The 26342-nt window shown below is 32.6% G+C and overlaps 1 protein-coding gene across 11 annotated transcripts in view; it reads left to right on the forward strand.

Moving 5' to 3' along the window:
* The window catches only part of Tmem232 (transmembrane protein 232), a 275760-nt gene that overhangs the window by 69436 nt on the left and 179982 nt on the right, over positions 1-26342 (forward strand). For all 11 annotated transcript variants that reach the window (XM_087180871.1, XM_087180869.1, XM_087180875.1 and 8 more), the window contains 3 exons: positions 4365-4519; positions 14712-14835; positions 15862-16111. In XM_087180871.1, coding sequence (XP_087036997.1) covers positions 4365-4519; positions 14712-14835; positions 15862-16111 — 529 coding nt within the window. The remainder of the gene's footprint in view (positions 1-4364; positions 4520-14711; positions 14836-15861; positions 16112-26342) is intronic.

Here is a 26342-nt window from a genome sequence, read left to right on the forward strand (position 1 = left end):
ATAAAAGTGCAACATAATTTATACTGACTTATAAATTAATATTTAAAGTATGTTATTTGTACTACAGGGAAAATATGTAAAGTGCAGAAAGAAGTGTAGTATTTTATGCTCCCACAATTTATCTGTAATAACATTTAATGTGCTATTAAAATCAACTAAAAACTTTAAAATATAGCTCACATTAAGAAATTAAAAAGTATTAGTACATGAAAAAAATCTCTTAATTTCTTTTTTTCTAATGAAGTAATCATTTTATTTAGTGGTGACTAAATACAAGATTAATGTTAAAAACTGTTCCTACATCCCATTCATGAAACATTCATATATGGAGTTCAAAAGATGACATTTATTATATTTTAAAAGTATGAAAATCTAGTGATAAATTCAAGCATTTGCAAAAGCACTACCAATAAATTATAGAAAAGCATTTACAACAATAAAACTGAAATAAGTGCTAACCTTAGATAAAACTCTCTTAATTATATAATTTCTTTATATAATTAAATGTTTGTGATAAACTACAGTTATGCAAACACAGCACTTGAGCCATATAACTCTGCATGTTCTTTACAGACTGATGTGTTACAAAAGACAGGCTCTTTTCTAGTCTCTGAAGTAATGTCTTTATTTTTCGTTCCTCACAAGTCTTCCACAAGAAAGGCAGTGAGCACTTTGAAACTTTAACTTTCATTATTTTATTTTTATATCTATATTTATTATATTATAGCTTATAAGTAGAAATTCATTTTTTAAAAGCATATGCTTTTTAACATACTGTAAGTTGAAACACTAAAGTAATTTAAGAAAGATTCTCTTTCTAAATAACATTATTTATGTGTGACCTCACAGGCCTTCCGTGTTTCCATTGGACATTTTTTAACACTAGCTACTGTTTATAAGAAAAAGACATTTTTCTCTGCATCTATTTATCTTTCTAGGCCTAGGTGTTTGGCTCATTACTGATGAACCATTCATATAAAAAGTGACAGTTACTAAAGTAATTTGAGCCTTTTGCTTATAATTACCAACGAACACATATTCCATCATACAAGGAAGGATTTTGTTTTTAAGCATTAAAACACAGGGATTCCACTGACTTTGACAAATGGTATACTTAATTAGCTCTGTGGACTGCAGAGCCAGAACACTGGATTGAGTTTCTCACTCTGTCCTTTGCTCAATAGCAAAGCTGGCTTCCCTCAGCATAGTTGTCACATGGTAATAACAACATAGATCTTTGGAGAGAGAGCTTTAAACTCAGCTAAAATGGAGTAGATCCTTTATTACATAGTTTCATCTGTTCTGAAGCACAGTTTCCAAAACTAGCAGACACAGAGTTTACATTCTAATATGATTAACAATCTCATTCTGTGTCCCTATAAGAGTTCCAAAGGCACGGTCTAAATTTGGGACATTTTGTGCTGTACTGTAACTGTACATGGATACTAGGAGTTGGATTATAATAAGACACAGGTTCGTTAATATTAGGAGCATTATCCTGTGATTCATGTCCCATTATCCAGGCAACACATTTGTATTGAGAGGTCCTCTTAGGACAATGTCAAATATCCCCAAAACAACTGAAAACAGGATAAAACTCAGAGACCTGAATGTGAGCAGCCAAAACAGAGCTCATACTCCAAAGCTTATTTCTCTTATACAAGAGAATAAGGTCAGTCAGAATTGATGAACTTAAATTTTAATTAAATTCAAGATGGTGCGCTGGTCGGAACTCTCTGCAACACTTCTGTATGTAGGGTTCTCAAAGTCCAAGTTATACTACTGCAACCAGGAGTCCACAACAGGGGAGGAAGATGAAAGAACTGCAGGAAGCAGTGGTCAAAAGACAAAACAAAAACAAAAAACAAAAGTAAAGAAAAGAGGAGAGACAGAGAAAGGGAGAAAAAAATACTCACTGGCAATCATTTAATGCTGTGCTCAGTCCTTAAAAACACATCTTAATTTTTATTAGACTGAACATGTATATAATTATAATGTAAAATTATTATAAAATTGCTACATATGTATCCTAAAATTTCTGTAATCTTGTTAACAGTAGCAGATGGCACTTATCTGCCAACCACAGCTACAGTAGGACTGCTTTAGTGGAAAGGCAAAGAAATAAACCACTTCAAAACTCCCAAACCATTGCTCCTTGTGGGCTTACTAGGTAGATAATGATTGTATTCATTAATCACATAACAATCATGATTATAGAAATTCAACTCAGTTTGGTAAAGTTGCTCTTAGAGATGCTAAAGTCCTTAAGGAGCACATCTGCAGTTAGGCAAATTGGGTTTATTTCTTTTTGGGGTAGGCCATTATCACAGGGAGCCATGAGGTGTCTCAGCAAGGGGCAGTTGGAATCATCTGTGATAAGATCTGGATTTTGCTTGATCTGATCTGAAGAGAAGCTAAGGAAGCCGGGCTTTGCTCCACATTCTGCTCTGTTAGGAAGTAGGGGCTTGCTCCACATTCTGCTCTGTTAGGAAGTAGGGGCTTGCTCCACATTCTGCTCTGTTAGGAAGTAGGGGCGATTCTATGATTAGGTATTTTGAGGGATAGTGACTTTATTTTTGTGTGTGCTTAGGGAAAATATTGTCAAGTGGCTTTGTCTACTTATCATGGTCTCAGTAATATTATTTGAGGTGGTATTTTGTTTGTTTGTTTTGGGTTTTTTGAGACAGGATCTCACTGTGTGTTCAAGGCTGGCCTTGAACTCAAAACAATCCTCCTGCCTCAGCCTCCCTAGTACTAGGATTATAGGTGTGTACCACCACGCTGGGCATGAGGTGGTATTTTGTGAGTTTTTGTCCAGCAAGAGATCAAAATGACCTGGCTGTGAGTGTCAAACCAGACTGTAATAATATAATGTCAAATCAGTCCCAGATGTCAGAAGCTGCTTTGTATCTTTCTCAATAATGAGTAAAAATACCATCACACAAAATTGAAAATAAGATGTAAATCTTGTTCATTGTCCAATCCTTACCTTTTCTTTATCAAATGCTTCCAGGAATTGTCTCTGGTGATGGAACATAAGTGTGTTAGCAGAAGAATTTTTGACCTAACTGAGAAGTCTTTGTAGCCATGCACTATGTATAATTTTTAAAAAACTGTTTTGAATTAATTAGTCAAGCCATCTTGAAGTTACAAATATGTCTAGATACCTATTTATTCAGAATAAATTTGCAACCTGAGGACCGTCAGGCATCCAGGCTGAGATACCTATAGTAATTTGAGAAAAGAATTTCATTTATATGAGCTCCACTCTTTGGATGGGCTTCAACCCTGAAGCAGAAAATTGAGTTATGTGTTCATTTCCTGAAGTCCGCATGTCTCAGTCGTGCCTTACATCATTTTAGAATAGAGCTTTGCTGTGGGGTAGTCTAACATCCCCAATACTGATTTGTTTCCATTTTCTTTTTGGAATTATTGTTCCCCAGCGTTCGTAGGTTTGTCAGGACTTTATTTCAGGTAGGCCTTTATCTTCAGCATCTAGCAGAGCTCCTGACATAAAGTGAATCAATATACATCTGTGGTACTAAACTAACAATTTAGTAGAAACTTAAAATGATGCAGTGCAAATTTATGTATGAATTTCTTTTCTTCTAGTTTAAGGATATCAACATAAATGTTATCTTTTCTTTGAAGGTGCAATGTTATTCTATATAATAAATAGAAGTTAGGAAGCCCTTTAGATGCTATGAGTTTGTAACAGGACAAAATATCAGCTAAAATAGCAATTTGGGAACATAAAGCAGAATGTGTATTTGTATCTTCACTGTTGGCAAGAATTCAATGAGAGTGTGATGTCATTGTTATATCTCAATTACTTTAGTACACCAATTAAACCTATGAAACTGTCAATAAGTATTCTGAGAAAAAATAAACAATAGCCCATTTGTTATCTGAATTTGTAGGCTTTTAAAAGCTCTTAAAATACTTAACAGACATTAATCTTGTCGTATCCTACAAGGCCTATATTGTGTTCTTTAAAAGTAGAAATTCATGTTTTAAAATCTAGTGTGTTGGTAGATCTTTGTTCATATTTCTCCCTGTTTATCCTTCCTCTGGTGTCAGGGAAAACTAAGTTGCATAGTCTTTGAAACACAACTGGGTATAAAAGTTGTCTCTTAGAGGATGCAGGATTTTTGTCGTATTATAAAACTCATATTATTGAACATACCGTGTGAATATACATACATTAGGTTCAGGTTAATGACATATACTTTAAAAATATACTTGTGTAATTATTTCCTTTAGTGAAACATGAAGTATAAGACAATATGGATTTAAAATTTGTTTTCATGTTTCTTTTGGGTCAAATAACTCTTTCCCAGATATATTTTTTATTTTAATTCCAGGCACACTTGCAATGTAATCATGGAAGCTATGAAGTTAACCCCCTGCTCTGGCATTGTGTTGCTTGTTGGTTTTGTGTTCAGAGTAATAGTCCTCAGCTGAGTAGTGTGCTTGAGCATCTCATCTTGCATAAAATGCAGCTTCAGAAGAAATGCTGGTAGGAATGATTCTATAAATCCAAAGTAACTTGTGGAGAAACTTTTGTACTTAAATGTTAAATAATCTTTGTATTTAAATGTTAATCACCCTTCAGTTGACCATGAAAAAAATATAATCTCATTTCCACAAATAAGTTCAATTTATCTATTTCATATTGCTTCATTTTATCAATAATTTGTTCCTTTTTTGTTTTGCTAGATGTACCTGCTAGTATCATACAGTTTGTCTTTACTAAATGAAATTTATAACTGATAATGAACTTCATTCCTCATTTAAAGCATCTTTTATTTTCCATGCAGTTGAATAACAACAACAGTGAAGTACAGTTTGTCATCATTGGAGGAAATATACTGATTCTATTTCTTTATGCCTTATTTGTAAAATCTAACAAAAATGAATGTTTACAATTAAGTGATGAGTGTTGATATACTCTGAATTGTAGAGGATAAATTTTCACATTTTCATCATTGAGGATAATGTTAACTGAGGGCTTGTGGTATATGATCTTTATTTGTTGAAGAACTTTAAAAAAGTATTTCTGAGGAAACATCAGAAGGTATTCATTTCTAATATGTGGGGTGGGATATCTTTTTTCCATTCTAATATAATAATAATTTTCATCTGTCATGCCATGACAAATGGAAAATTGTTAGTGTATTTTTGTAAAAAAAATTAATAAACTTTTATCAGCCCACCCTATACCAAAGGCCTTTGTATATATAAATTCTACATCCCCCAGAATCAACTGTAGATACTTTCAAAAATGCGGAGCATTTCTTACCAAAGGAAAACCATTTTCCCACTTATAGTGGGAAAACTATTTTAGCTCTTAAAAACTGTAGCTTGATTTCATAAATGAACAGAAATTACATTTTAATGTATAAAATAATTATTACATGACTTTGTCAAATTTATTTACCAAATACTCTAATAATTACCAACTAAACAGTTTAAATAAGTGCTGCAACAATAAAAGTGGATGATTAGGACTGCCTAATTCTGGAAGTCAATTAATTGTTCCCTTAACCAATTTTTAAAGTTTTATTGTACCAACATCTATTTAATTTAATTTGCTAACTGTTTGTGTTTAAGGTTGACTATGAATATGTAAGAACTAGCTTTTCAAAGTACTTAGTTCTTTATAGATTTGAGAGGGTGGAGAAAATACCAAGCTGTTCTTATTTTTAAGATGAAGAAACTGAGGCCAAGTTTACTAGGCTTAGTAGTGACTAAAACCAGATTTTAACTGTCCCTGCATAGCATTTTTCCCATGCCTCATCCTGCTGTCATTCTGGATACATTGCTAAGTGTATAATGTTATGAGACATGCTGTCACCTAATCCTGGATATTTTTTTTCTAGAGGATATTATTGTGAATCATTAAGTGAGAGAGGGATAGCAATCCTTAGACAATACTGGATGAACAGAGGTTAAATTAAATGAACAAATGACTGCTTATCATACAAAGGAAATGATGATTGCTTAAAAGAACACTGCCAAATAGTTTTAATTCTAAAAAACAGCATGATACAGAAACAAAAACAATGTGGATCAATGGAACAGAATAGAAGACACAGAAGCATCCCCAGACACATTCAGCTATTTGATCTTTGACAAAGAAGCCAAAAACATAGGTAGGAGCAAAGATAACCTATTCAGTAAGTGATGCTGGGAAATGTGGTTATCGGTTTACAGAAGACTGAAGTTGGACCTATATATCTCACCATATACTAAACTAAAATCAAAATGGATCAAAGATCTAAACATTAAAGCAGAAGCATTGAATCTGCTGGAAGACCAAATAGGTAAAACCCTTGAAGTCATAGATGTAGGAAAGTATTTCTTAAACAGAACAACAATTGCCCAGGAAATAACAGCAAGGATTCACAGATGGGATCACATCAAATTAAAAACCTTCTGCACAGCAAAGAGTGGAGTGAAAGTACAGATGAAAAACAAAATTCATCAGCTGCTCCTCAGACAGAGAACAAATATCTAGAGTATATAAAGAACTATAAAAAATTAAACTACCTAAAATAAAAGACCCAGTCAAGAAAGAGGGAAGTGAAATGGACAGATACTTCTCAGACGTAGAAGTACAAATGGCCAACAAATATACGAAAAAAATGTTCAATATCGCTGGCTATTAGACAAATGCAAATTAAAACAACACTAAGATTCCATCTTACACCAAAAAAAAGGGGGGGTGCAATCATCAAGAAATGAAAAAATAACAAATCCTAGTGATAACATCAAAAAATAACAATTCTGGTGAGACAGGAACCCTCTTACATTGTTAGTGGGAATGTAAACTTGTACAACCATTGTGGGAATCAGTATGGAGATTTCTCAACAAACTAAAATTAGGAATTCCATATCACCCTGCTATCCTTCTAGGTATCTTCCCAAAGAGGTAAAGACATAATACTACAGCAATACATGATATCAGTATTTGTAGCAGCACAATTCATAATAGCTAAGTCCAGGAAGGACCCTGCATACCAATCAACAGACTATTGGATAAAGAAAATGTAATATCTATGTATAATGGAGTACTACTTGGCTACAAAAGGAAGACAAATTTGAGACCTTTGTAGGAAAATGGATCCACCTGGAAATATAATCATGAGTGAAATAAATCAGGTACACAGGCTTATATACCATATAGTATCTCTCATTTGAGTGAGGTAAATGAAAATAAGCAACACAATAAATTAGGATAGGAAAAAAGAAAGTATGGATAGAAAACAAGGAGACAGATCTTTTGCAAATGGGAAGGGGTGCAGGAGACCAAGAATGAAGGCAGAATGGGAGAGGAAAGGGAAATAAGTTGGATAAAGATATGCCATGTACAGGAACCCAATAACCTCAATGAATATGAGCATTATACATCATAAACATGTGCTAAGATTAATAATATCAACAAGAAGGAAAATGAGGAAAGGGGGTTTGGAGGAGGAGGGAGGGAGTTTGGAGGGAAGGGCGTTAAAAAAGAAGTATTATGCACATGTACCCACTCCCCAAGATGTTTGTAAACTGTGCGTATTAAAAACATGCACTAATAAAAAAGTTCCTATTAATAAAGAATGTTTATTATATTTAGTGGACCATCACTAATATGTTTTATTAGAAAAATTATTATGAGTCATTATGAGTCATACTTGAGTTGATATATGCATGTATCACCTTCTCATGATGAACATAATCATGTACTGCAAACATACAGTAATAAAAAATTTAAAAATGTGACTCTAATAAACAAAAGCTGTTGACCTTAAAAGATTCATTAGTTTTTTTAAGTTGTTGACTTCAGTGGTTCATAAATAACACTGTAGTAAATATTTGAAAAATTAATTTTTCTTCTTACAAATTCTGTTATTTATGTAACAGCCCATAAAACTTTCAGGAGGCCATGATATAATTATCTAAGTCAAATCAGAAAGGCTTTGGGGAAACTTTAATATTGCTCTCATGTACTGTAAGATACTACTGGGTATGTGTGAAAATTTAAGGAAATTAACTGAAGCCAGGTGTGATGGCACATGCCTGTTATCTCAGCACTTGGGGGCTGAGGCAGGAAGATTTCTGTGAGTTAGAGGCCAGCCTGAGCTACATAGTGAATTCAAGGCCAGCATGAACTACATAGTGAGACCTTGTCTCAAAAAACAAAAACCAAAAAAAAAAAAACCAAAAACCTCCCCAAACAAACTGAATATATTTATAATTATTTAGAAATATTGAGGCATCAGGGAGTAACAAGAAATTAACACTTTGTCAATATTTCTGAACCAGATAGCTTTAGAATTGTGGCAGGTGATACCTTTTTTTTAGAGCCCCAAATACAACATCACATAACAATTAGGAGGATTTACCTGAGCAATTTCATTTTCCATGTATATCAGGAAAGTAACATAATGATGAATAAATGTTCAGTGATTTAAAATGCTAGAGGAGACACTTAATTAAAATATCAGGAAAAATCTCATTTATAGTGACAAAAATTGCTTGTGCTCATACAAATAAGTGGTTTTCATCTACTTATTTCTGATCCTGTCTGTTAGTAGATAATTCTGTTAGTATCTTCCTGCTTGATTTCTCCCAACCCTCTATATAAACATTGTAGATTACAAAAGACTAAATAAAGACGAAAGGTTTCTAGGTCTGGAAAAGGGCAGGCCTAACATCCAGGAAAGGACTCAAAAAAGGCGATCTTAGAAATAGAAGAGCCTCATGGGAGAAAGAGAAAAAACAAGGAAAGAATGAACTAAAGACAAGAAATTATGAAGACACAAAGAAGTTGAGAAAGAGAATGCCAGAGCCCCTCCCAGGTGCCATGCACGGGCCTTTATCTGTCCAGAGCTAGAGATAAACAGCTTGCTGGAAGGCAGATTTCCATTTAATATAGCTAAATTTTCTAAGATGCTTCACATTCCTCATACCCCACCCTGTGGTTTGGCCTTTTATAAACTGCTCTGTTTGCACAGGGGAGATAGCCCCAGCGATGCAAAAGGCTTTGTAGTCTACATGAGAGTAATGAATCGTGTTTATAATTGAATTATTGGCCAATGAAGACCACTGAGAAATGCAGTATGACATTTCGGTGGAGCACTATAACATATAAAATTATATCTCCCAAAGCAAAATAGCCAATTTAATGTGCTCCATGAATGAATTCCAAAAAAGTTTGATAATTTAAAACTAAATCAAGATGGCAAATCTTTCTCAGACATATAGTATTGTGTTTGCATCAAAATGAATCAACAAATAACTTTTTCTTTTGGTACGGGAAGCAAGGCTTCAGCTTTCCAAGATAGATCATTGATATCTATATTGTCTATATCCTTGTAATAAAATTAAAATATTCTGACTAACTGAAAGTTTTCAAGTAAAAGTTTGCATTAATAGTCTCGCTTCATCGCTCATGAATTGAGATGTCACTGTAGTTCTCTTCATTCATTTTCTTGCTTCTTGATACATCCTGGATTTTTTGTTGATTTTTTGATTCTCTGTGCTAGTCATATGAAGGATGAATATGCAATTTATGCATTGCTACATTATTATGCAGTGAAAAAAGCTTCAACTTTACAGCAGAAAACCTGAGTTTTAGACCTATTCTTAGCCACCTCTGTAATTTTGAATGAGTGACTCAACTCCCATAAACCAGTCTGTGTAGCAGTTATACAGAGATAAGAATGACTTCAAAGAGTTTGTGAGAGATTTAAATGAGATAAGTAATATGAAGGCACTTTTGTACTTTAATTATTTTCTAGATATTGTACCTTTTGCTAGGTCCAATTTGAACTAAGTATTCCTCTTTCAGGCCTCCTACCTGCTGAATTTCTGCTTAGTATACTTCCTCATGTCTTCTGCTTAAACTACTCAAATTAGACACTTTATCTGTCCCACCTCCTTTTCCCCATCTAACCCATTACTTGACAATGCTGTAGATAACTGATCACATTTCAGACCTGTTCCCACTGCTAGAACCTGGGGCAGAACCCTTATTGCTTCATGACCATTGTGGTTTCGTAACTGCTTTCCTTGCCCTGCATCTTTCCTTCAATAGTCTGTAACATAGCATCTGCTGCCAGGATTGCATCATAAATGTAATTATGTCTTTGTACATCTTAAATTTACCTAATAAGAATGTTTTTACATGGCACAGAGGTGAAAATCCCAGTTAATGTCTCAAAACTTACCTCAATATTAGAAAAATGAGAACAAGAAATAACTGGAAGGTCCTGCTACTAAGATTGTTACCTGACAGCCTCAAGTGCCTAAGGGGAATGACTGGAGGGAACCACCCATTAGGGAGCCACCAATGCCTCCCTTGATGAAACAGCGACTGAATACCTTACTCCATCTCTTCCTTCTCTCTTCCTGGCTTCCCTTTGCTTCAAAAATGCACTCCTAAAATGTACCAGTAAACAATAAAAAATGCACTCTAATAATCCAAAGAGAATATTTTCAAGAGACAGGCACAAGACTAGATTTTTCATGTTGTCCATCTCTTCTGAGTATGAAAAATTAGACAATAGAAAGAGACAAATTCTTTCAAATAATTTTTCTAAATGCTGAAATTCAAGAATAGAATACTGACTGCCTTCTCCATGTGCACTGAGAATGGAGTCTAATATGTTTATACTAATCATTGCCTTCTTAGTGTGTTAATATAAGCTTCAGTTTCTTGTCGCATTTTAATTAAATAATTATTTAAAATGTGCCATCTTGTACTTAAACAACTATTTATATATTTGTAGGTAACTGATCACATTTATAAAATTATTTTTACTTATTAAAATTTACCTATTTTCTAGGCTCACCTGCAGGTATTTACAATTAGGATTTCCTCTTTTAAACCATTAAATACTATTAATTTTTTGATTGGCTTGAATAAATTTCTAAGAATAGACATTGATTACCTGTTGTATTACATAAAACCTTGAATATACACAGTCCTTGACAACGTATAACATCTATTTATTCTTCCTTTAAAAAAATACAGTGTTCATTTTTGTCTGGCACTACACTTCTAGGATCACATTTAAAAAAAAAATTTCCACTTCAAATCTGCCAATATTGCCATGCTGTTTCCTAACTTATTGTACTATGAAATATTCAGAGTCAGGTTTCTCTGGTTTTTTTTTTTTCTTTTTTCCTGTTTAATTTTCAGTGCAAGAATTTTTTTAGGAACTCCTTTGTCACATGGTAGCTAGGAGTTACCTGGCATCCTGTTTTGACCCACTGACATCTCAGGAGGCTAGTTAACAAATCATCTGCTCAAACTATAACAAAGTCCCCTCTGAAGTGGTGCACAAAACAGTAGCTGTACTCTACTTCCTGAAGGCCTTCCACTGACTGCCCCTGGATCACATGCATTTCTGACTTCTGCCTCTCAGTGCTTAGAGTTTTTCTTAAATTTTGGTGACAAAACCCATGCATTCTCATGGATGCCAACATTAAGTTTGTTATTAATTGGAGACATTTTGATTCCATCTTTAAAAATGATAATCTGCTCATTGAGGAAACAGGTATGGAAAAGGAAGGAAACCTTTTTTTTTTTTGGCACCGGCGATCGAACTCGGGTCCTTGCACTTGTGCAGCAGGCAGCGAAACCACTGAGCTAAATCCCCAGCCCAGGAAACCTTTTGAATGTTGATGTTCCTAGCTTCTTTAAAAATGTATATATGTTATTTAATGTATTATTATTATTATTTTAGAAAAGCCAGTGAACTCTGGCTCAATTTATTACACAATTAGGTGAAATCTATAATAATTATAAGTTACTTTGTACATACATAATTTGACAATATTTTAAAACCAAGTCAATGTACTGATAGTTGAGTTTTTTACATTGTGACAAGTCACAAAGAAGATACTGCAGGGTTAAAATTTCTAGCCTAATCCAATTTGAGTTCTTCTCTCCATGCACATTGATTTTTAGTTTTGATTTTTAACAAACTCTAGTTTATCGATGCTTCTATTCTACTTTTAGCAGAGGCAGTTTTGCTTATAAAAAATTTTGCAGTCAGCAGTATTGATTGAAAATAGTGTTTCTGGTGAAATTTTTCTACCATGGGTGGCTGACACTGATGAATCTTTTTCAGTCCATAGTTGAATAAAAATGCTATATATTAGATAAAATTTTCCAGACCTAAAAGAGAACAGAAGAAACCAAATCTTATGCTTATCAAGTATATTCAAGGGAAAAATACATTTTAGAAACTCTGTGACTCTCCTCCCCTTTGCTCGGCTATATTGTGAATTATGAATGATAAGTACTTGGGAATGAATCACTGTCCATTTTGGGAATCCCCTGAACCTCTTTTTTCTGTTACTCCAAAACTTTATAATAAAAGAGAGTTATCAAACTCATGATTATTTAACTTTGAAGAAATAGTGTTTTGTAATTCAATTCAATTCAGCAGTTTGAACCTAATCATTCTACAAAGTATTTTTTTATTTTTTTTATTTTTTGGTACCGGGGATCGAACTCGGGACCTTCCGATTGTGAGGCAGCCGGGGGCACCATTGAGCTAAATCCCCGGCCCTCTACAAAGTATTTTATTCAAGTCTTTGAAAAGTAGATTTTGGTATACTTGCTTTATTGGTTGATTTCTTTTTTTTTTTTTAACTCCTCAGTTTATCAGTACATTTTAGGTATACAATATAATGACATTCATCATTGGGCATTTGTACCTTTACATCATACATCTTGGTTCATTATACTTGTTTTTTATAGATGAGCAAATTAAGACTGAGATAGGGTGTTACATCATATATGTATAATTAATGGCTGAGCTAGGAGTCAGCCTTAATTTTTTGACTCTGCAATTTATGATCATAAAAAATATGCTAAGTGTATCTGTTAAGATTTGGTCTTCTGCATGTGCAGAAACCCAGTTACACTTGCATAACCAAATAAGAGTTTATGAATTACACATGGAAAGCAGTGCTGTGCTAATGCTGATGCTTAAGGGATTCCACAAACCTCAAGCTCTTTCTGGCTTCCTTTTTGTCATTTCTAACTTGTGACTTCCGTCCTCATTGTTACAAGAGGGCTGTTCCACCATCTAGTATCAAGTAGGAATTCCAAACAAAAAGAGGATGAGCAAAGGAGAAAAATAATGTTACCTAATTTAATTTTTTTCTTAACAAGAAAAATAGTAGCTTACTAAAGCTTTCATAATATGCTTCCATTTCAATTTATATGTTAATGAAATCTGTATTATATGGTGCTTCCAAGCTTCAAGGAAGTTTGGGAACTTTATCTGGAATCAAATTTACTGAGATGTAATTAAACATCACATTTTATATACACTGATTTATGATTTTTGACAAATACTAGACTCATGGAATCACTACTCCTATTAAGATGCAAAGCAGTCTATCTTGAAGAGACAACTTTAACTGAGCACTTTGCTATCTTGAACAAAATTCAGGTTCTGTCATGTCAATAGCGAGTATCTGCCACACTAACATTAAATACGGAAATGGTTAAATAATGGTTTTGAAAGGAAGAATTGAAAAACACAAAATACCTCTATATCAAAGAAGATTATAGGGCTGGGGATTTAGCTCAGTGGTTCTGCCGCCTGCCTTGAAAGCAGAAGGTCCCGAGTTCGATCCCTGGTACCAGAGGAAAAAAAAAAAGATTATAGCTACAGTTAGTTAACCAAGTTTAAAAATATGAACTTAGGCAAGTCTCCCAGAACTATTTATGTTTGCATTTCCTAATATTTAAAAAAAGGTTTTGAAAAGTCTTAAATTTGTACAAAATTGTCAAAAATTAAAATGAAATAATAGTATGAAAGCATATTGAGATCTGTAAAACTCTATCCAAATATGTAGAACTGTTTTTAATTCTCATGATGAGAGGTGCTCCCTTTTGAAATTGTTGTTGAATTTGAACCTAGTAGTCTGACGCATCACGGTTGTGAAATTTAAATATACTTGTGAAATATACTAACTTTTGAATTTGTTAGTGATCTATACATCAAGGCAATAAGCAGTTCTGGGCAGAGGCACTTTTACACTTGCATTTTTATTAGTTCTGTTTTGAATTATGTCTCTTTAACTTGTTAAAAATAGTTCTTAATATTTAATTTCCTGAAAATTTCAGAATATATGTACATTTATGGTTAACAAGTTCTGGTATAATTTCGATTATTATATAATACTTTCACAATAATATGTAACAGTATTTCATTCATTTTAATGTAATTGTATTTTGAGAAATTGTACTTTCTATAAAATGAAATAATACAGAACTTTTGAAGTATGGAAGACCATTTTTTATTTGTTCTCTGTTTAGAGAAGAAAACACTCTTAAATTCACCCTATGGAATCAGTTAAAATAAAAACCTCTTGTGCAGTTGTGAGGGCATTCTGTAGGAGCAGAGCACTTGGGAGTTCTGTCATAAAGGATCTATGAAGAAATGTGATTATTTATATTATTTAGTTTCCCCAGAGTTTTTCAGAGCATTATTCTAAGGACAAAAATCTTGCCAAAATGTTGATCTTTCTTTTGTAGACTTTTGTCTTAATCAGTGCCAAACAATTCCAGTCTTTATTAAAAATAAATGTACTTGTTATTCCAAATATTCATTTCCTCTGAGTTATTACTTTTTCATTAAAAGTTGTTTAGTGTTCTTTTTCATTAAAGTCTTTGCTATTTGTTCATAATCCAGGTTGGATTTGGTACTGGCCTTGCTGGTCCTTGGGGAAGCTGCCAAACTAAATATGGCCTGCTTGAAAACTTTCATGGACCTAATGAGAGATTTTCTTTTAAGCATTATGTCTGTTGAGAAACAGGTAACAGTCTTGCTAATTTAGATGTGTAAAGAGACCTGAACAGAAACATATTTCATTTTTGCTTTTATTTAAATTGTATATCATGTTAGCAAATACAATGTGTAAAATTTTTAAATAAAAATTTTAATTAAATATAAAAGTAAATATTCATATGTCATAACATTTACTATTTATCATGAATATTTTCCATTTTCTAACTTATTATTAAAGTTTACATTTTAGTGTGAGATTTTTTTATTTAACCTTTCATTTATTTTATTTTTTATTTTTATTTTTTGGTAATGGGTATCGAACTCAGGACCTTCCTCTTGCGAGGCAGGCGGTGGCACCACTGAGCTAAATCCCCAGCTCCTTTCATTTATTTTTGAACATTGAATGTGTTTCTAATTGTTTGCAGTTAATTACATGTTGACCTGGCATTCTCATACATAAAATCTGATCTGCATTTATGACTGTTTCTTTGGAATAAATTGCCAATATTTAATTACTGAGTTCTTTTAAGATTCTTGGGACAGACGCCCAAATTCTTCTCCCAAAGATGTATATATTTTTGTGTTTCTATGAAAAATATATGAAAATACCACACACTAGAAAGGATTATTTTCTAGTATAATATATAACTGTGTTTCACCGGATTAATTTACATTCCATTGATTTCTAAAGAAATCAAAGTCATTGTTTTTATTTTATTTTATTTTATTTTTATTTTATTTTTGGTACCGGGGATCGAATTTGGGTCCTTGCGCTTGTGCAGCAGGCCGCGAAACCACTGAGCTAAATCCCTGGCCCCAAGTCATTGTTTTTATATAATTATAAGCTACTTGTAATTTTTATTTTTGAACTACACTTGTAGCAATCTATCTAGGAAAAACTGATTTTTACGTAAGTTTTAGAAATATGTAGAAATGTTAATTTATTTTGATCTTTTAACTCCTTAAAATTTGAAGATATTTTTAAGTATACCATATAGTTCTTAATTATGACAGAACGTACTTTGATTACCTAATACTTACTTTCTCATTTCAGAAGGAAAGGTGCACGGGAGATGATCTCTCCTGGGCCTGGACTGTAGTTCATACATACACAACGATCATTGCAGAGGTCTGTTTGTATGCGGCCACATCAGATTTGCGGAAAACTGCCTTTCTTGGTCTCTGTGGATGTAAACGTCCACAAAAAAATATTTTACTCATTGACAAATCGGAAGAGCCAGAATTACAGGAAACAAGTATTTTAAGTCTTTTGGAATTCTTCTCTTCAAAAATATCAGATAATTGTAAGTAGATTGTTTTTCATTTTGATGAGTAACTTTTTTTTTGGTTTTTTTGGTACCGGGGATCGAACTCTGGACCTTGCTCTTGCGAGGCAGGCAGCGGAACCACTAAGCTAAATCCCCAGCCCTGATGAGTAACATTCTTAAATGTCACTGTTTACATATAGTTTTGCAGACAGTTATGGTTTAGAAGTGATAAATAACTTTAAATTCAATCGGACTATCTAGGAAGAATATTTTAGAGATGAAAATTTTCTATACAAACTCACACTCAGTTTATTCATATAACTTGCAAAGAAAAGGTGGCCTTGAGAAAATTTGTGGTGTTTATAAAGTTTATTTCCTCTTTATTTTTATTGTTTTCCCCATAAGAGCATCATTTCCTTCCTTCTCTATTTTCTTTCGGTATTTACTCTTTCTTGTTCTTTTCCTATCCAGAGAATTTCTTCTCATTCATCCACTGAACTACCGTAGTATATTCTTCCCAACTGTCTTACATTCTACCCAATAGTGCCTATTTTTCTTCTCAAAACTAAAGGTAATTTTATCACTGTATTTATGGAGGGATAACAGAATAAAATATTATTATTTTTAAAAGGGTAAGACATAATATTTTGAGTTCTTTTAGATGGATTAAACTTTATACATTTATTATGAAAATATTACAGTGGATATATTGTTTTAATCTGTTATTTATGACTCTGGCTTTCATTAAGTTGTGAGATAACTGAGACTAGAGAATCATTTCTGAATTACATTTGTGTTAACCAAGAATCTAACATAGTAGCATGTAATGAGTGGGCAAATAATGATTGTGAATTTATCATGTAATTGAATAAATCACTGTATTTCAGTTACAATTATAAGATTTTGAAATTATAGAATGAGGCAAAATTATCTTTCCTCAGAAACATAATTTACTGATTTGGGGCAAATTGTGCTTGCATGTAATTTTAAATAATAAGACTTCACTAGCAGATATTAATTTCACTCCTAAAAACTTTCTCACTATTTTTAAATTACATACGGTACTCTTTTGCTTTAATACACAGATCGGAACTTATCATATCTGAATGCCATTTGCTTGCTTGCACATTTCTTACTTTTCATCATTATAATATTTTAATTTTTATTGGTGCAAATTTTAAACACAAATTTCTTATTAGTACACAAATTATATTTTTCTAGTGTTTTCAATTTTGATTAAGTGAAGAAATAACCATTCATTTATTTTGCTATTGACATTTTAATTATTCATGATGGTCAGGAATCTTCCTATACTGAACTTCAACTCAAGATTTAGACTGCTCCTAAAAAACCTAATCTGTAGGCTTTCAGCTCTTTTCTAGCTGTGTGAATGCTTTCTGATTCTTTCACTTCCTTGATGTTGGCTCCAGAAGAAATTCCTCTATGAGGAGAACCTTTACTCCCAGAAGCCTCTTGGCTTCTCTTTAGCTATGGATACCTGCTCTCTGGCATAACTACATGGTAATTGGATTGCATCATTCTGAGTAGACTCAAAATTTTGTTCCTCTGTGGGCTGGGGATTTAGCTTAGTGGTTCTACTGCCTGCCTCACAAGCGGAAAGACCTGAGTTTGATCCCTGGTACCAAAAAAAAAAAAAAAAAAAAATTTGTTCCTCCTTATAAGCTTGACTTTTTTCCCCTAGTTAGTTGATAATGTCATCAAATTTATTTATTCATTGTTGATAGTTTTTCTTTTTAAGTTTCCTATCTTCTCCTAAAGATTTTATTTTGATAGCCCAGAATTTGAGTGAATTCTTAAAAGACACTGTGCTTTTCTGGTTAGTATCTACCACTTAACACTGCTCAACTTTCTGGAAAGCACACCCCAACTCTTTGTAACTCGAATATTGTTCTTTTTCTTCATAATGATGTCAACAGCAAACTGACTAAAAATCTTCTTTTCATTTATGTGCATTTCCTTCTTTTTTTCCACATTAACATATCTTATTGTATATTTTATATTTCATTATTGATGATTATTGTTTTTTAAACATATTATTGGTATATGTTTGCAATACATAATATTTACATTAATTTGGGGGACTATCACATTCCTCTCAACACCTGATTCCCTTTCCCATCTCCGAAAAGTCTATCTCTCTGTTTCCTACCATCTCTACTTTATTTCACTCTTTAATTTATTCATATTTTGAGTTTCTCATGTAAGAGAAATCATGCTATATTTAACTTTCTGGATTCGACTTATTTTATGTAACATTATTGTGTTAAGATCCATCAATTTTCCTGCAAATGACATGAATTCATTCTTCTTTATGCCTGAATACAATTCCATTTTGCATGTATAGTATGTACACTATCTATCTCTATCTATATCACATTTTCATTGTCTCTTTTTCCATTGGTGGGAACCTAGCCTGTTTCCAGGGCATAGCTATTGTGAATTGTGGTCCTGTAAACATGAGTATGCATGTATCACTACAGTATGATGACTAGCTTTTGGAAATTTACCCTGGAGAGGAATAGCTGGGTCAAATTGGGTTTTTAATTTTAATTTTTTTGAAGAATCTCCACATCGATTTCCATAGTGATTGTACTAGTTTACATTCTCAGCGACAATGTAAAAGAGTTCCTTTCCCCTCACATCTTTAACATTTGTTGTTCTTAGAAGAGATGTGTTGCTCTTCTTTTGTATTCTTGTTGATAGCCATTCTGACTAGTGTAAGATGGAAACCAGAGTTGTTTTGATTTTCATTTTCCTAATGATTAAATGTGAACTCAGACTTGCCAAGCGTATAGTAACCTGTGGCCACTTTTTTCTCATCTCTGTTGATCTGAGTGAGCACACTTGTTTCTGTTTGATTTGAATTCAGTACCAAGGGAAAAATATAACATCTGAAATGAGCAAACACTGAGTTTCTCATTTGTCCCCAGGAAGAGAGCCACCTATGTACTTATACAATAAACAACAGTCTTATAAATGGTTATTATTTTTCTGTAATTATTTCTTATTGAACAAAGCTTTTTAGGAGTTTCTGAATCTCATTGTACCAACCATTAGACAATGTTATGGATAAAGGAGCCATCTTTACATCTCATGTATTTTCAGCATTTTATTCTTTAAATGGATAGTGATAGAGAGGTAAAAGGCAATAATCACCAACAGATTGGATTCTAGAAGATTTCATTGCACATCGATAAGAGTAAAGTCTTTGTAAATAGGGACGGGTGGAGGGGGTGAAGGGAGGGCTAGGAATGGGGAAAAAATAAGAACCAAGATGTATCATTAAAGGTACAAGTTCTCAATGAGAAATGTAAATGTGTTGTATACCTAAAATGTACCAATAAAAGAATTTAAGAAAAAAGAAAGTTTCCGAGAGACAATGGATGGCCTTGTTTTCACTGATACTCTTCTTATGATTGTTCTTGAACTCAGCAATTAAATGATTAACCAATGGTTTGTTAGTGTTTTCTCAACACAAGTGGACAGGTAATTATTTCTAGCTCTGAATTTCCATTAAAGATTTGATCTGCAATAAGAAAGATAGATGCATCAAAAGTGCTCCATACACAGACCCAAGTCAACCCATTTCTATGATACAAAATTTGTTATATAAGTCATAAACAATACTAGTGACATTTGTCTCTTTGAAGTTTCTGAGCATTTGAAACCCTCAGTTCTCATAGAATCCTTGTGGTTTCTTTGGGAAATGATTGAAGTAATTTGGTAATCTGAAGGCAATTTGGTTAAACACTTCTCAAAGATGTGTCCTGCAATTTTCTTCCTCTTTGTCAAAACTAGCAGTGCTGGAAGTAAACTTTTGATATTCTCCTCATATTTCTACTGAATCTTTGGCTTCCTACATCTGTTACTACTATGAAAAGCAAAACTTGGCAGATATATTGTCAAATAGTTCACCAGTTGAATGGTAGGAATTAAAAACTGTGCTGGTGCTGTTTAGTGTAGCTTAATCCTTGCAGCATCATTGAATAATTTTTCCATGTAGAGAAAATGATTTCTTGTTAATTGTCCTGTGTGTATGATCATTAGCAAGAGGGGCCAATTCCATAAGACCACAGAAAACAGAAGGTCCCAAATCTGTTACCCTCTATGCAGGCCTATTTAGCATGATTACTGGAAAACATGGGTCTGCTTGTTGAGAAGTGATTAAAAAAAAGAAGTCTAAAGGTTCTACTTTATTAACTGAAATGATTTTTCCTCATAATTTTACCCTTCAAAAGTAAGTCCTGTTTAGAGTGGAAAAAGAAAGAAACACCCACACAGAGGGCTCTGAAGTCACATGAACTGGTGTTTTAATTTTGTCACTTATATTTTAAAATCCTAAGTCAAAGCATTTAATCCTGTTAAAACTTACCTTTTTAAACTTGATTATTATTTTAAGAGTCCCATTTGTATTAAATGAACAACCCCCCCCCACGAAAAGACAGAAACATTTGATATAATAATCTACTGGATAGTAAAAGCCCAATAAATGTTACTGAAGTTATAGTTTACCAACGATAGTAGTTGTTAAAGCTATTATTTTCATGATAAAGGATTTTTACAAAAGTTATTCCAATGTACATCATATTCCTGGGATCCTTATTTTATTTGTATACAGAAGTATAAACGATACTGAGAAACATTTTTAAATGGTATTAATAAACTTTTGGTGAAAGGGTCAATAGTACTCTTATTGACCATTTTAATATAAAGTTTAAGTACAAAAGACCAATTTGAATCATACATTTGTGAAGGCATTCTTATAAGAAACCGATGATTTTTATGTAAATAGTTTCCAGATGACCTTATCTGACATTGGAGAAGAATGTGAAGAATCTAGACGGCGATGTGGCTGCTTAGCTCCCCTTTTACACATAAGATATTTCCCATCAGAAAAACTAGAGTCAGATGTTTCTTAATACAAGAGTGAAGTCTCTGGCTGGTGACTGAAGTACTGAGTTCTGGTGTTTTTCATTTAATATAAATTTCCACATATGCTTACAACTACCACATAGCATTTCATGTTTGGTTGAAACTGAAAGTATTTGACTTCATCATTCCACTGGGGAAAGCCATCCTAAACACCTCTCAATGGAGTTGAGCTGTTGGCAAGTTTGAATATGTTTGAGCCTGAATGAATCTTTATTTGAAATTCAAATTATTGCACCAAGGTTCTTAGAAGAGATTATTTTGAGCTGGAAATATATAAGGGAAAATAACAAAGAGGAATGTATTTAAAACGCAGAATGCTTGCTTTATTTCTGTTGAGATTCTGATTTTGAGCAACATTTTGCCTTTATGTGTCATAGGTGATAATTATAATTGACTTATAATTTTACAATAGTCTAAGGATTTAGCATACATTATGTAACTCATTACAACCAGACTGCAACATCAATGGTCCTGTCATCCCCCTTTTAAGGTTCAAAAATTGAGGTACTAAGAATTTATTTGTCCAGTGAAATATACAAGTGGCACCTCAGTTCACGAACTTATTTCTTTTCACGGTTCTGGTCACAGACCAAACTGGATGAGAACTGAATCAAATTTCCCCATGAAGTCAACATTGAACTTAACCATTGCATTTGATTCAGTCCTCATCCAAATTGGTTTGTGACCAGAATCATGGAAAGATTAAGTTCGTAAAGGCACCACTGTAATTAATGGTACATCTGAGACAACCTAGGCAATATGGTTTCAGGATCTGTACCAATAACTATGTCACTATACTGAGACAAAAAGGTTAGTTGATCATCTCAGTGAATCAATCGTCCATCAGCATGCTGAAGATTACTAAAAATGTTGAAAGTTACTAGACATTTGTACAGCCAGTCATCATCCTACAGCACTTGTATCATGTGGGGTCCTTATTTTCAATGTACATTCATGGACCTTGTTTTAGGATCTGGGATCAGACATTCTAAAAGGTGGAGGTTAGGAATTTGTATCATTAAACTGCTTTCCACATTATACTTTGAGAAAATCTTTAAGTTTAGCTGTTGAACATGATAATAAAATGTTTTCATCATAGAGGGAAATACTACTTTTTTGGTTACAGATAGGTATATATCTAACTAGTTACTATTTACAATCTGTCCAATTTGTATGTATAATTTTAAAAAGAGATAAATACAGCTTTGTGTTATATCCTTTAAATATAAATGTCATCTTCCTATGTTCCTACTTTTGTTTCACAGTGATAAAATGAAGAATTTTTAAGTAATCTGAATTTTCTAGAATCTGCATTGTAATAATAAAAATTGGAACTGGTGTATTCCAACAGACACTGATTAATGTCTCATATATAAGAGAGTTAAGTGTTAAAAACAGATAATGGATGATAGAACAAAAATGTCTTAGAGTAGTAGAAATAGTCTCAATCAAGTCAACATCAATTCTCAATCTAATGTAAAAATCTCTTCTAAAGTATTCTCAAATAGTTAATGTTAGATTTTGCTTAAAAGTCAACAACACAGATGTGAAAATCCCCATCTCCCAAAGCAAGTCATTCTACTTTTGTACTCTGTGAAAGATTCTTTTTTATATTATATTTAAATCTTTCTTTTGATGTCTTTCAAACCTTGACTTAAATTTAGCTCCTTGCAGGCAAGTAAGTAAATAAATAAATCTTTTTTCCTTTATCAAGCCCTTCTGATTTTGCAAGATGAGTTTCCCTCTTCAGCACTTTGCATCTACTTGATTACTGCTAATTTCCTGGGGTAATTTTTATAGTACATGAGAAAGTATTTTGTTCAATGTGTTTTATAATTAACATCTTACCTTTGCTGGAGCTTGTCATGTTAGTATCTCTGTCTGGATCTGCAATAAATTATTTGGGTGTTATGATGTGAAGATAGATGCATGGGACCCAAATAAGTTAGTATCCAGTCAGTGTTGACACTCTTTCTTTCATTTGTTTTTTTGAGAGTGGTTTTCTAAACTGGTGTTCCAGTGATATTAGTGAATGAAGAATGTGTCACATTTGTTAGATAACTTTGTATGCTTCATTGTGATTCATTTTAACTTAGAAAAACATTACCATAGAATAATAATTTATTTCTTTAAAAAGTAAATGAAAGTTGATTGGAATCTTAGAATGAATTGAAACTTATAATAATATTTTATTAAATCTCATATATCTCTTTTCTCAGTGAAGGTTGTTCAGTATTTAGGAACAAGGTTATGGATATTTTTTATATGAGGAAAATATTTAACTACTTTAAAAACCATGTTAGCAGCAAATTTGAGATAATCCTCATAGTTCAGACAAATTTAAAAGTATAATAACATGTTCACATCATGATTGTACATATAAGGAAGCTAGACAAATGTGTCTATTTCTTAGATTCGTAAAATAGCGTTTTGGAGGTATAGTTGACATACATTAAACTACACAAATTTAAGCTGTATAATTTGATCATTTTGAGATATGTCACACATATCCATGGAAGCATCAGTATAATAAAGAAAATGAAAATATCTATCATAAAAGTTTCCACCCCCTCCCCCCCTTTACTGTGTTTCATCTCTCTTTACCTTCACTACATTTTTGACATGAACTTTCTGGTCCAAAATTATAGGTGGGGTCTTTAGCTAGGTTGCATGAATTATAACCTTACACAATAGTGTAAACATCTAAGATATTCAGTATCTCTGCTTTACTTTTGTATAGAGTTATAAAAGTTACATAGCCTTGTTGCCATGCCTTATCTATTTACAGACTTGGGGTTTATTTATAGTAATCTTTCAGTCAAAGTTATCTTGCTAAGAGCACTCTTTAGATACTGTCTTTTCTCTAGCAAATATTAATGTCTTTACTTGAGAACCTCATTGGTAAAAAGATTAAAATGGGGCACATGCTTTTTTTTTTTTTTGTCTTTCTCCTAAGGGTGCTTTTCATAGTAAAGGGAATAAAAGGATCTACTTCTATTCATACTTCCTCACAAGAGATACAAGTTTTAGGGCTGGTTAATTCAGTAGCTCAGTAACATTATCAAGGATCCTGTTCTCTCCATTTTATGCACTGCCTTGTTTGGATATTACCGACTGCTCTTAAATTTTGTACCTAATGGTCACAAGATAGCTATTGTATGCAAAAAAGTATGAAAGAGTGAGATTTTTATTCATGCTTCTGGTTTAATAACAGCTATACTGATCTATAATTCATATACTGTAATTTGCCATTTAATTGTTTTTTAGTATATTCCTGGTGTTATGAAGATATAATAACTGATTTTAAAATACTTTCATCATTCCCAAAGGAAACCTCATACATATTGTACATTTTGTTATTCTTTTAATAATTTATAACTAAATATTTTCTGATAGTGTTATGGGGTAATTTTGGGGGTATTATGTGACAGGGTCTCGCTATGCAGTTTAAGCTGGTCTCAAACTCACTATGCAACTCAGGGCTGGCCTTGAACTCATGAGAGTCCTCCTACCTCAGCCTGCTGAGTGCTGGGCTTGCAGGCTTGCACCACCACGCCTAGCTGAGGTAATTGTTTTCTTATATTTAATTTTCTGATTGTTTACTTTTGATGTGTAGAAATTCAGGTTTTTTTCAATACTAGAGATTGAACTCAGGGCCTTATAAGTGCTAGGCAAGTGGTGTACCACTGAGCTGCATCCCTAGCCCTAGAATGTCAATAGGTTTTTACATATTGCTTTAGTATTCTGCAACTTTGCTCAACTTATTTATTAATTTCAATAGGTTTTTAAATGGATTTGTTAGGATTTTTTATATACACAATAATACCATCTTCAAATAAAGATACTTGTGTTTCTTACTTCCCAATCTAGATGTCTTTTTAAAAATAATTATCTTTACTAGGACCTTGAGTATGATGTTGACTAGAAGTGGTAAGAGCGGACATCCTTAGAGGAAAGAGAGTCATTCACTATTAATTAATGTATTAATTGTGAATTTTTCACGCACAGCTTTTTATCAGTTTGAGCAAATTGTCTTCTATTACTAGTTTTTTTAAAAAAATTTAATCATGAAGGAGTATGGAACCTTAGAAAATATTTTTAATTTATTTATGTGATGATGTGTTTTTTTGTTTTCATTCTATTTGTCTTGTGATAATTCAACAGATCTTGCTTTTCAGTTCCAGAATTCTATTCAAGTCTCATGTCATTGACCAGAATTATATCATATGCCCACTATTAACAGGAATGGAATTGTCATGATTGGCTTATACAATTCAGGATGTATCTCTAGCTTTCTTGAAAAATCATAATCACCTATACTTGGGCAAGATGAAAATTCTATCATCAAGGGCAGAGTGGAAAGGGAACATATATGGGTAGAAAACCAAGTAAGTTGTAGAACAATAAGCACACATATATCAGAAACTGTATTATTTTAAATTTGTCTTTATGTAGGTATAAATTATGTTATTTCAGTGCTCCTGCACAACAAGCATACTAGTATTATTAATTTATGTGAAATAAAAATTTATACCAGTACATGAATATAGAATTGAGTTTGAATAGTTGAGTTGTGAGAAGATACAGTTTTATGATTTATTCAACATTACTGTACCATAAGTCATATATAACAAAATATGCTGCTAATTTCTAAACCTATGCTTGTTTGTTGGATTACTTTTTTTAAACAATGATTCAATTACTAGAAGTTTAGAAATAGTAGATAATGAATTCTGACTTCATGTTACTTATGAAATAGCAAAAGATAGCAACTAAAATGTTATTTGAAATACTTTTCTAAGTTAATCATCTTTGACTTGCTCTGTGATCTGTTATATTATTTCTCAAGGCTTGATATAGAACATGTTTCAAGATCTACCTTTCATATCTGCTCAGATATACTATGTAGCTTTAGTCCAGATTTTTTTGAAAACACATTTGTAATTTCAAAATTAAAAATTCAGGAACCATTAATTCATCAATCCAAAGATCTTCCTGTAGCTTTCCTACTTTCTTTGGATATATTTATGAGTCTATAGGTCATTTTTCTTGGTATATCATTCTCTATCTCTTTTTTTAATCATTCCTTTTGATAAAAAAAATCTATATTTTTCAAGGGAAATTTTATCGATGTCACAATTTCTCTATCAGTTTGCACATTTGAAACAAACTCTCAACTCTTTTTAATAAGGATAACACATCATTTAACATAGCCAAATGCAACTCCTTGAAAATTAGTTAAGCCTTCTTCAAAAAAGGTGTCATCTGTCAAGTTTGCAAGATTTGAGTCTATTACTACTTATTGTCAAGATAT

Source organism: Heterocephalus glaber, unplaced genomic scaffold, assembly GCF_053883595.1.
Source record: "Heterocephalus glaber isolate CG9 unplaced genomic scaffold, H.glaber_assembly_v1.0 deba00001465, whole genome shotgun sequence".
Classification (NCBI taxonomy): Eukaryota; Metazoa; Chordata; class Mammalia; order Rodentia; family Bathyergidae; genus Heterocephalus; species Heterocephalus glaber.